Source organism: Microtus oregoni, unplaced genomic scaffold, assembly GCF_018167655.1.
Source record: "Microtus oregoni isolate MIOR12 unplaced genomic scaffold, Mior012 000002F_ref0000024, whole genome shotgun sequence".
In the NCBI taxonomy this organism is placed as follows: domain Eukaryota; kingdom Metazoa; phylum Chordata; class Mammalia; order Rodentia; family Cricetidae; genus Microtus; species Microtus oregoni.
In genome coordinates, this window is record NW_024543061.1 from 40,733,741 (window position 1) to 40,746,432 (window position 12,692).

General features: G+C 44.3%; 1 protein-coding gene across 4 annotated transcripts in view; it reads right to left on the bottom strand.

The window, feature by feature from the left end:
• The window catches only part of Eif4e3 (eukaryotic translation initiation factor 4E family member 3), a 417,079-nt gene that overhangs the window by 372,476 nt on the left and 31,911 nt on the right, over window positions 1-12,692 (bottom strand). For 3 of the 4 annotated variants that reach the window (XR_005972187.1, XR_005972188.1, XM_041630166.1), the window contains exon 6: window positions 8,811-8,966. Coding sequence is in view for 2 of the 4 variants with exons in the window: in XM_041630166.1 (XP_041486100.1) it covers window positions 8,811-8,966 (156 nt within the window). In the remaining 2 variants the exon portion in view is untranslated. Of the gene's footprint in view, window positions 1-1,581; window positions 3,486-8,810; window positions 8,967-12,692 lie in introns of those variants that run through there. The other variant, XM_041630161.1, reaches the window with a different exon arrangement.

Below are 12,692 nucleotides of genomic sequence, written 5' to 3' on the forward strand. Positions count from 1 at the left end.
TTTCTCTTTACAACTATTTAAAAGACCAAGGAGAGGCTTGGAGCTGAGATTTTTTTAAAGCATGTCTGTGATTCATTTTTATTAGACGTATAAGAATTAAATGTCTATTGCTAAATATGATTTGTATGTAAAGAAAGTTTTGTAATGTCCTATAGCAGCACGCAGCAAGATGTTAAAATAATCCCCTACACACAGCAGAACTCATTCTGCTCTGGTCCTGACCGACAGCTGGGAGGCAGCGCCACCAAGTGATCGTTGCGGATGCTGTCAGTTTTGTGAGAGGATGAACGTTGGCATGCTTGGGGAGTGGAGCATCTTCCTGTTACACTACAGGTTTCGAGACCCCAAATCTAATGCCATTCAGTCGTGGGACTGAGTGGGAAAGAATAAGCAGCTGTTGACGTGAGAATGTCTGAGTGTATGTTGTTACTGTAGCCAGAGTGGGCAGAGACTTGGAGCTGATCAGGGTAACTTATTGGGGGAGGAGAGTTAATCGTGACAGACACATTGTCTTCCCCACATGAAGCCTGTGTAGATTATAATCCATAGACTTTGGTGTCCAGCTCTCCTGTTGTCTAGGTCTCCATCCTTCAAACTTGGACAAGTCAGTCAAGGCTCAGATACTATATTGTATATTGTGTCTACTGGATGCAACTACATCTAAAGTTCCTTCTGACAATGAAGTTTTATGACTGTATGTGCAGAGTAGACATGCTACTAAAGCAAAGGAGGGTCTAGAGAACTTAACCTTATGGGTTCCAGGAATCTTGTTTTCCTTTTCATGTTTGTTCTCTGTCATGGGAACCATGAATCTAAATTACAGCAATGCAGGTTTACTGGGTCGATTCAGAAACGGGAGATAGCGGAGGTGAAAGAGCAAACCTTAAAAACATTCAGAAAGTGTTTACAAAAGTCATGGAAACGCTTCAAGGACAAGGCTTTCACGGCTACTGCGTGTCCTGATTCAGCGGGTGCATCTTTCCCAGTGTAAGCAAGGCCTGTAATACGGCAATTTGGGATAACAGGATGGAGGAGAAAACACACTGGTTTCCACCGGCTTTCCTGGCTCTGCCTCAAGAAAGCAAGCCCTTGGAGCAAGCCCTTGGCTTCTGCGTGGGTCTTTGCAGAGCAGACCGGGGCCTGCACTCACAGGACTTGGCTAAAGGACCAAGAAGCCCCAGCAGTAGTGAAGATGGCTGAACTGCTCTGACACCGAGTCACATGCCCCTAAACGTCGCCTCTGTCTCCCCAGAGCATCAGCTTCTTTAAGGAGGCAGTGAAAGGCTTTGAACTGCGTAAGTCAGGTTAGTTCTCACAGAGTCAATTATGACTAAATATTCAATTAAAACCATTTCCAAAGCAAAATTTGACAAACTCCACTCAAAGTAATCCAGATGACAGGTTTTGAACATTAAGCAGCTAAATACTGTTCATGTTTAGTGTTTTCCAAAGAGAGACAGCTATAGAAGTTCATGGGATGAAAATCTACTTTGTGTGCTTGTCATGTTTCATGTTCATAAATGATAGAAACTCGGAAGCATTAACGTAAGCCTAACATTCCTATTTATTTTATTTTATTTTTACTTCAAAAGCTACATACATGCAAAAATTGAACATGTCATCACAAATGCTTTAAATAAAGTTCAAAAATAAAAATTCCTCAAAATTTATTTACTTATGGAAATATATATATGACAATTATAATAAGGAAGTCAATTATATCCTTTTTTTACTAATCTATCAGAAAAATACTTATAGTATAAAAAGGAATTTCAATTCATGTCCAGAATAAGTTTTAAATCCTTGAGTTATACTTTTTTTTTAAATATTTATTTATTTATTATGTATACAACAGTCTGTCTACAGGCCAGAAGAGGGCACCAGACCCCATTACAGATGGTTGTGAGCCACCATGTGGTTGCCGGGAATTGAACTCAGGACCTTTGGAAGAGCAGGCAATGCTCTTAACCACTGAGCCATCTCTCCAGCCCCCCTTGAGTTATACTTTTAAAACAAGTTTAGAAACTGTTCAGAGAAGAACACGTCATTTAGACAAATGCATCCTGGGATTTTTCTAGAAGTATCCAATACCCAGATGAAACGGCCTAGGGACTTCAGAAAAGAAGTAACTCCTAAACTTTGACAGCTGATTATTTTGGCGGAGTGTTTAGCAATGCAAGCGGAGGCCACGGCTATTATAAACAGAGGTTACTGAGAGCCATTTAAAATATGGGAATGGGAAATTTTATTTACAAATACACGTGGAAGGCCTGGCGCAGCCCCATCTCTCTGCTGGCCAAGAGTGCAAGGGGAATTAAAAATTTGCTCTTTGATAGGTAAAGACACTGCACTGGTCCCGTGGCTCTAAACCCAAGCCAAGAGGAGGGAGGCCCTTTTACAGGGAAAATTACCAGGAGCTGGGGCGAGGTTGAGAGGGAAACAGGAGCCCAGAAAGGAGTTGCAATGCTCTGAACCAATATTTCTTAGGTAGTATAACCCTACAGCTAATAACACAGTTAAGAGGAAGGAGATGCACTCCAATTCCACTGCGTGAGTGCCAGGGTTGCCACCCATTTTCAGAGAGGACACAGGACAGGGATCACTTCACACAGGTGTGGGGATTGACTTGGAAAGTTCTAAGTGGGTAAACATGAGGTTTCCTCTCTGGACAAATCATGGGGCTTGCTTGGGTTGAAAAGGCCAGACTGGGATTCCGGCTAGAAATACTAGCACAGTAGGCCCCCACATCCTAGAGTTTGATTTGAGTCTGACACTCAATTGTGATGAAAGTTTTCATGTTAGGCAAACCAACAATTTCTTTTCCTTCTACTGCTTTTTAAAAGGGTTTTAAGATGTGCGGGCCATCAATGAGCATGGTTTCTATGGAACACACAGACAAAGGAACCAATGCCCAGCTCACAGTATGCAGGCAAGTGTCACAACAATTTATCAGAAAGGGGGTTTTGCTAGGCTAGGCTTCCTCCTGGTGCCCTGTGGTTTCACAGGCAGTCCTGTGGCGATTATGCAGATGTTCCTTAACAAGGTACAGTAGAGCTACTGAAGGGGAAACCCAATTCTTATGCCTCAATGAAAGGGTGTGCAGAAAACAATAATTACCCTGAATAAGGAATCTTACGGGGAGGGGAAGAGTGCAAAGCACAGAGAATTAAGAAAGCTAAAAAAGAAAAATAAAGTTTTCTTAAAAAACAAAACAACAACAACAAAAAAAACCCCAAGGATATGATGGCAGAAACCCACAGGCTCTCCCCCAACCCCACCTGCTGCTTGGAGTCCTAACCGCCCCTGTCCGCAAGGACAGAAACCCACTCTAAATGGACCAGCATCGGGCTTCGGCAAGTCTTCTCTTCACTCTCCCTCCTGTTAAGACCGTTTCCAAAACCAATCAGCAAAGGATAAAGAATTCTTTACAGAGTGCAATTAGTGTTTTCCACGTCCACCTTCAAAAGCATGATGCTCTTCATGGGCTAAAGGACAGAAAAAAACAAAAAGGAAAAGAAGGAAAGAAAACTTTAAGCAAAGGATGGGCCAACCCCCTCTAGGCATCTCATTTAGCTTCCCCAGATGTTGGCAAGAACTCAAATACCTTTTTTTTTTTTTTACTTTTTCTTTTCTTCCTTTCTTTTTTTAAAATTTTGCCAGTAACTGTTAGCTAAGGCGTGCATTTCCTGAGAAACGTAATAATGAAAATGAAAACAAGGGATAAGCAAGCTGTGGGCATGCTGCCTGCTTCTTCTTGCTGTGCCTGGAGGGGGGATGGGGATGACTCATCCACACTAGCTGATGAGGAGGGGATGCTGGGCTCTAGGCAAACGCTACAGGGAAAATGAGCCCCACAAAAATGCATGGGAAGGGGGAAACCTGTGACCCAAGACAGAGCCATTCCCAAGCCCACCTTCAAGAATAACACAAAACAAAACAGAACCATACAAGGGGGTGGGTCATCTCGTGCCCCCTGCTTTTCAACACCTTCTGTGGGAAATAAAGCGTCATAAAATTGATGGTTCTATTATTTTCCCCAACCCTCACCCTACACCTCAGGGGTTTCATAGCTTGTCCTGTGGAATTACTAATTAGGAAACTGACAATAAAAATTATGCTCTTCAAAGACTTAATTTTTTTAAACTGGAAGACAAGAAATGGGAGGCCCGTGAGACACATTATTAGCTGCAATGCAAAGGGCCAAGTTTAAGTCAGGTGTTGTCTAGATGTCATCACGAGGCAAGGTCTAATACAGCCAGGGCTATTCAGTCCAAGTACATCCACTCACTCATCCAGGCAATAAAGGGAGGCAGAACTGAGTGCCCCACTTCACCTCCGTATGGCTCCTATTCTTACTTTTAATATAGACCACCGAGAGTGAGGCCAGCACATCAGCGGTCCTTTAAGATCATCTCGGGTAGCTACTCCAAGCAGCAATTCTTCTAGATAAACCGCTGGGAAAGATGCACCTTCTAACTCCCAGGGTGACTAGGACTGTTGACATGGTATCTACTCAAGTTTCATTGCTTATCGGTCAGAGTTTCAATTTCCTAAGTATTTGATTTTTAAAATATGTTCTTTATTTGAGTATGTGTCTGCATGTGAAGGTACACATGCATGTGTAGTGGGCAGTGCATGTGTGTCGGGGAGGGGCGGAGACAGGGAGGGAGACCGAAAGGATAGGGAGGACAGGGAATAGTCATGGCTGGTGTTCCTCAGGTGCTATCCTTCTTATGTTTTGAGTCAAGTTCTCTCACTGGCCTGGACCTTGCTCAGGGATAGCCTGGCCAGCAAGCCCCAGAGATTTACCTGGCTTCATTTCCCCAGTGCTGGGATTATAAGCAGATACAACCACACTCTGCTTTCTGTATGTGTAGGTGTGTCTACATGTATATGTGTGTGTATATGGTGTGTGTGTGTGTGTAGATGACATGCATGGTACGTGTGCATCTGCACTGTGGTGTGTGCTGTGTGTGTGGTGTGTGTGTGTGTGTGTGTGTGTGTGTGTGTGTGGTATGTGTACATGCTATATGGGTACTGGATTGTACCTATGCCTCATGTCTACAGGCTGAAGAAGGACACTGGGTGTCCTGTTTTGTCACCTCTGACATATTCTTCGAGACAGACTTTTTCACTGAACTTGGGACCGGCATAGGGCCAGAAAGCACTGGCAATCCTCCTGTCTCTGCCCGTATAGTGTTGGGGTTACAGTGTGTGTGGCAATGATCACCTATTTCATACAGATGCTGGGATGTGAACTCAGGTCATCATGCTGCGTAGCAAGTGCTGCTGCCAACTGAGCCATCTCTCCAGCCCTAGCTATTTTCTTTAGTGATTTATTTTTAAACTACATGTACTTGTGTGGGGGTACATGAGTGCGGTTGCCTGTGGGGTCCAGAATTGGGTGTCAGATCCCCTAGACCTGAAGTTTCAGCTATAAACTACCTGTCACAGTGTTGGGAACTGAACTCAGGTCATTTGCAAGAGCAGTACACAATCCTCACTGCTGAGCCATCTCCTTGGGCCCTAGCCCAAGCTGTTTTAAATGTGGGTTCTGGGGATTGAACTCAGGTCCCCTTAGAACTAGCTCCCCAGCCCTAATTCCTATCTTTAATAAAGATGTTTTAGGGCAGACACCAAATAAAACATAGACTGGTCTTCAGCGAAATATACTATGTTTCAGAGCCAATGTAAGGAACTGTAAGAATGTTGGCAATGCTGATTTGCAAATTATAAATGCAAAGGCAGGGTCGAGGCAAAGGCTTTTCTCATGTCTAGGTGTGCTGGGGTGGAGGGGAGGTTCAGGACAGCCACAGCTGAAGCACTGAAGTGTCAAAGAGCAGATACACCGCAATACTGTGAGCATCTGGGCACTGAGGGCCATTTGTCACCCCCAGAGCGATTGGGGAAACGATTAGAGGATTTCAGATCCAGGAGCCAGCAGACTTTTAGTAGAAATCCACACAATTCCTGGTGGCTGAAGAAGCTATAGAAAATGTGGACACGAATGAGTGCTTCCTTATGCAACCAAGCCACTGAAGCTTGGTACTGATATAATTTTCATGTGTTACAAAACAGTTTTGCTTTTTCCCAATCATATGAAAATGTAGAGATTGCTCTCGGCAATGTTCACATGGAATGACTGAGTTGGGGGTGGGGGAAAGGGAGTCAAGAAGCTGGCTCCCCGTTTCAGTCCCTGGCTTTCCAATCCCTGTCCTATACAACGCTCACACCAGATCAAGGCCTTTGTCCTTCAGCTGTCCAAGGAACTTGATGGAAGCAGGGAGGGTGTGTATAAACTATCTCCCTCAAATCTTCAGTCTTGGATGGAAATCACATTAAGTGGCACCGTCCAGTTCATCTGCCTACGGAGGCCAGGACTGGTTATTCTGGCATTCTCCTGGCATCCCAGTCATCTAGCCAGCCAACTTGTACAAACTCCAGGGCACCAGGATCCCATTAATAAGACAAAGGTGGCATGAACCGGCCCCTTCCAGCCTAGCTCACCCAGGACTGTCCCTTACCCTGTGAACCAGCTTCTGTCCAGACCCCATTTTCCCAGATCACTTCTATAATAGACACGGGCAACTGTGCCAAGGAAAGGACGGCCTGTTTCATGTCGAATCCAGGGAATTCCAATTTTTAAATTGCACACTCTGAGCTTTGAAATGTTCAAGGGTGTCATTAAAAGGCAGTTTTCTGCTTAGAGCTGCAGCTAGTTTCTTCTGACTCACACACCTGACATTGTCACCTACCTTCGGGATGTCTATCCAGGTGTCATTCGGCTAGCCTGGGTGCAACTTTCTTTCTCCTTGCCTGACTCCCCCCCCCAACCCCCCTTCCTACCTCCTGCCACCACTCCAACAGCTAAGTGGCGAATCCCCAGCCCTAAAGCTGGAGCCTAGTCACCTAAGTAGACACTGATTTCATGCTGAGCTGCTGACCAGTTTGTGACCTGTCAATTTGCTCACAGAATTGTAAAGAAGAAGGAACCTTGGAGATCATCTGAGACCAACCTTCTGGACACAGGTAAGAAAGTGAAACTGCCAAGGGTCACGCTGGTAAAGTGTGGTTAAAAACCCAACGACTCTCAACCGCTTTCTCCTCCTGGGAGTCAAGCGCGGGCAGACTCAAGTGTGGGCCCACTTGAACTTGGCACTAACTCACATTTCCTTTTATAGTTTTTGCTAATTATCCTTACGGGCTTTGGAGACAGTTTGATACTGGGGTGAACTAGAGTTGACATGTCCCTCTGGACCACTAATGGTATCCATGTGCCTGCCCTGACCACACTGCACTGTATTTTCTGTCTCTTCCATTTTAAGTTTTCTGTCACAGTTCTGAGGATCAGCACCCTCTAAGTGCACAGAGCACAGGATCCATTTCCCTGTGTGGACCCTGACTGTTTTCTATCACAGTTCTGAGGATCAGCACCCTCTAAGTGCACAGAGCACAGGATCCATTTCCCTGTGTGGACCCTGACTGTTTTCTATCACAGTTCTGAGGATCAGCACCCTCTAAGTGCACAGAGCACAGGATCCATTTCCCTGTGTGGACCCTGACTGTTTTCTATCATCACAGTTCTGAGGATCAGCACCCTCTAAGTGCACAGAGCACAGGATCCATTTCCCTGTGTGGACCCTGACTGTTTTCTATCACAGTTCTGAGGATCAGCACCCTCTAAGTGCACAGAGCACAGGATCCATTTCCCTGTGTGGACCCTGATTGTTGGACAGGCTACAGAATTCCTCCCAGGGAGGCCTGCGTTTTCATATGTGCTGTAGCACAAGGGCAATCACAAAATTTAAATGTGTTTAGCCTCTCAACAAGGACCAGGACTAGTGAGACAATGATGACGTATATTACGGAGATTCTAAGATGCCCCCTGCTCTGTACCCCTGCAAATCTCAAAACCTCTAGAGTCAATAATGCATCCTGGTTTAACTAAAAACCTTTGATTACTTGTTCTTCCTTTAAACACTAAGATACTAGGGTGTACTATGATCAAGAGCATCTTAGACTCAATGAAATACAATAGTAAGAAAAAAGTGGGGTTGTGACTGCCAGGACGGTTGGGGACATTGACAATCCATCACAAATGTGTGTGTGGCTGTCAATCGTTCCCTTATCTCACTATTGAGCATGTAGCCCACCATGTGAACTACCAAACGCCAGTCCAAAAGTGCTAAGATGTTTTCATTATGGAAAAAAAAAATGACTGTTTCTAGAAAGCACACAAAAGCAATGAACACAAATCACAATGGAAACAATGGGTCCACACACCTGTTCACACCAAGAGCTGATGTACCACTGCATGTGAATTCCTGGTGACTCTGCCACAGTCACCAGAATGATGAAGTGGTGGCATTTCAGTAGGCCTGTCAATCATACCTGAACGCCCCTATACATACAGATGTTAGACATTATAGATTTCTGTGTAGGAAAGGATGACTGACCATCTGCCTGCCATCTCACTGACTGACATGTGTGTGTGTGTTTGTTTGTTATTATTATTTCCAATAGAATAAAATTTTCTCTGAAAAAAATTAAGCTCAGGTTTAAATTTTTGAAATAACAAATACCATGTGTATTTGCTTTTAGGATCCATGTACTTTGGCAAGAACAGAATCTCCTATTAATTTCTGAAACTAAACTTGATTGAAAAACCCCTTAAGAGCATTGTGTTGAATTGCTTTCTGCATTGATAGAGCTCCGAGTGGTTCTGCCTTCGCCTCACTTGCAATATGCTTCTCTCTCTGGAAGTCTGGTAGAAGAACCTTGGAAAAAGTGACTAGAAAAGAAGCACTCACGTTTATAAAACACTGCTTTAAAAGTGATGTGGGGCAGGAGTTCCTGGATCTTCTCCAGCACAGTAGCTTCGCCCACTAGTGAGGCGTTGACGTTCCAGACCTGGATGACATCCTCTCGGTCCCGGACACTCACACTGACCCCTATCACTTCATCGTCTGGGGGGAAGAGGAGGAAAAGGCACGAATGAGTAAACAACCACAAGCCAGTCTGGCCACACCAAACGCCCATCACTTTAGCTGTGACTTATGGGTAAGAAGGGCACTTGAAGTGACTGCTTCCGTGGGGGACTGCTGCAGAAAGTCAAGTCGGCACAGAAGCTGCAAGAGCTGCATCATATTTAGCCGGGGACTCGATAAACAGAGTGTTCAAGCCAAATGAATTTTCCAGATAAGTAATTTTACCCTTTTTAACACGTTACCCAAAGCTTTCTGTCAATTTCTGACTCTGTTCTGATGAGACTTTTTCTAAAATAGGTTGCATAATTCTCTGCCCTCTGAAAGCCAAGTGAACTCAGATGAACTTTTTGCTTGAAGCCTGGCCTCTCTTCCAAGACCAGTATATGACTTCCTACTAAGCCTTTAGAGGCCTTGAGGCTGTTAGCACCATCTGCTTTGAAACCTGTAGGACCCAGTCGCTGTGTGTCCAGTGGTTCCTCTGCTTTGTCTGCTCTTTTCCTATTCGCTCTGCCCTCTGGTGCTTCCTTCTAGCAATCACCCCTCTGACTGGGCTGAACCATGGGTTAAAGAGCTGACAACTACCTGTCAGCACTACAGGTCAAGTAAGAGAGGCTCCTAAGTGACGCTCTACCATGACTGCCAGTGGATGCTCAATAGGCATCAACTTACACTGGTCACTATGGGCTTTCTCCAACATGGGGCTGCCACAGAGACACTTGAGCACAGCGGCTGCACGACATGCCCAGGTATCACAATGTTCCTGTGCAGTCACTCTGCTCACACTAACTGGTAGCAAAAATGAGAGAAGCAGAGGCGTTTGACTCCAAGTTTTGAATGTTCATGACACATTCATGGAGCAGAATCAGCTCTCTTACTTGCTTACTCTGCTCCAATAAGCAGCATGCAAGAGAGAGGCATTACTGCAGTTAGAGAACTCTATTTTAGCTAATACATGCTGCTAATTTGCCATCCTCTGTAAGTTGAGATGTTCAAGCCATCAATTTTTCTACTTGGGCATTTGAACATGTTGGGAAAAAAACACCAAAAGCAACAACCCATATATTCCCAAACTGCTGCATGACGAAACAACATGAGGTTTATCTACTGGTGGGTGGTCACAGTGACAGCAGAGGTGGTGGGAGTGCTGGTGGTCGGGGTAGTAGTGGCAGTAGAGGTAGTGGTGACTGGCTAGATGGCTCAGCCAGTAAAGTATTAGCTTTGCAAACCCAAGACCTGAGTCCGATCCCCAGAATCCACGTAAAAAGAGGCTTGCTGGGACCTACATGTTGAATATGATTTACATAGCGGCATACCCAGTCTATCCAAAGAAACTATTTTCTATGAAATAATTCCCCCTTCCCCTCCATGTCCCCTTTCCCTTCCTTCCTCTCTGCCTGTTTTCCTTTATGAATGAATTTGATCACGGCTATGGGAGCATGCATAATCTAAAACTTCATGAGCATGTATAGTGTTCAAAATTGTGCAAAATGAAACTATGGTGTTCAAAGTTGAACTGATGGCATCCTATGAAGGAGAGAAAGATAAAGGAAGATTGGTGGGCAAGAAGACATTGATGTCCTGATTCTTAATATATAAAACTTCTTAATATATAAAACTTAATATATAAAACTCTCTAAGCTGGCATGATTGCCAAGCTCCACAGCTATAATGCTGAAATTTTTCTGCACACCCATCACATTCAAACATAAGTAAAAACAAAAGCAGGACTGCATCTGCTCATGAGCAACCTCAGACTCTCTCATGTCACCAAGAAAAGTACTGTTCCTGTTGTGTTCGTTGATTTAAAATATAGTTGTCAGAGCTTGATGATAAATTTCATGTGAAAATAAAATTAATACACAAAGAAAGAGGTGATCCAGCATTTCACTCTCAAGAAGGGCCAGGACAGCAAGAACCCAGTTTGGAGGGGAGATGTGAGTGTCCCCAATCCTTTGGGATTATCCTTTCCTACACTGCTGGCAGTGGGTGAAATAATCGGCAGATGCCAAACAGGGCAAATGGTCATTATTTCAGTCTGGCGTGGCTTCTGACAAACAGGAAGAACGTTTTTGCAAACAGTGTTGTCAAAAGCCCGGGCTCTTAGGAGAGGGCAGCTCCATGGTGAAATACATAAAGTTCACATGGAGAACCAGCCAGCAACACCTGGATGGTGGCAGAGCCCTGGCAGCAGAAGACAGTGAGTCTGGAGGAGTCATGGTTTAAAGATGCTCTAGAAGTGAGGCTGAGGAAGATGGGCTGGAAACTTCAACAGACAGAGTTGGTTAGTAGACGTGCTGAAGGTTAACAGTTAATAGTGTCCTCCTTTCTAGTCAGCCGCAGAAGAACTGGCCTTCTTTGCTCACTACTGGGTATTTCCTATTACTTACAGGGACTTCTGTCTTTATAGCTACACACAGGGTGTGCTTTGGGATGTGCAGAACAAAGTTGTTAGCTTTGCTCCACTGGAACAAAAGAAACCTGAACTGGTAAAACCATTTCGTCATAACACACAATCTGTCTGAAGCGAGTAAAAGTGGCGTGAAAGGCAGTATAGAAAGGCGGAATGGCTGAGCACCGCCCCTACCCCCATGAGGTAAGTGTGAGATTGGTCATGGGACCTTCAAGGTGATAAGAGCTCTCAGAGACAGCCTAAGTCTGGGTGTAAACTGATCCACGCCAGTTTACTTAAACAAACAAAAAACAGTAACAAAACAGCAAATGAAGCAGATAAAACCCAAAACCAAAAGCAGCATGGAAGAAAAATGAAAAACAAAACAAACAACAACAACAAACCCTAAAATCAACAACAAAAAACAAAACAAAATAAAAAGCCCCACAAATCTTTACTTTAAACATACCCCCAGAAGTTTTGGGTAGAAGTGCCCAAAGGAGGAAAGAGATCACAACATAAGCAGTCCCTCTCAATGGTGAACTAAGATAGCTCACAGAGGGAAGGAGGTGTGAGAGCTCATGGCTAGATGCATAAGGCCCACGGTTCCAGCCCTAACACACACACACACACACACACACACACACACACACACACACACACACACCACTGCTCTCAGAGGGGCTCTATGAAAGCCTTGTCAAAGCCTTCTCCAAAGGCGACTTCCTGAAGCTCTTGTTTCAGCCTTAGCTGGAAGATTGTGGGCAGGAAAAGTGAGACATCTTTGTCTCCCAGGGTCCGCCTCTCTGAGCAGAGCCAGGAGAACAAGGGAAAGAAATAAAGTGAGAGAGAAGGAAGGAGCTGTTCCTATCCACCCACTGGGCATGGCAGACACTTTTCCCCTCCAGGAGATGAGGCAGCTACAGGAAATCTACTACTCATGCTGGCCCACTGACAAAGATTTCTCTTTTCTTTCTGCCTATTTATATGGGATGAATGTCATATTTCATATATATATGTATATATATTCACATGTGTTTTTATAGATGTAATATATATTCAGCCCTTGGTATTTATGAACAATAAGTTCTAGAGCCCCTCCATACCATGGATGCTTAAGTCCCTTATATTTGCACATAATATTTTCACAAAGTATTTATTTAGGTATTTATTTTGCAACAGTTTGTTTTTTGCACACCAGGTGGGTGTTCTACCACAGAGCTATACCGCCAGCTCACACTGACTTTCAAGCATTTCTCTTTTACTTGTAACCCTTAACACAAATGCTGTGCAAGTTGCTTGCACTGTACTGCTCC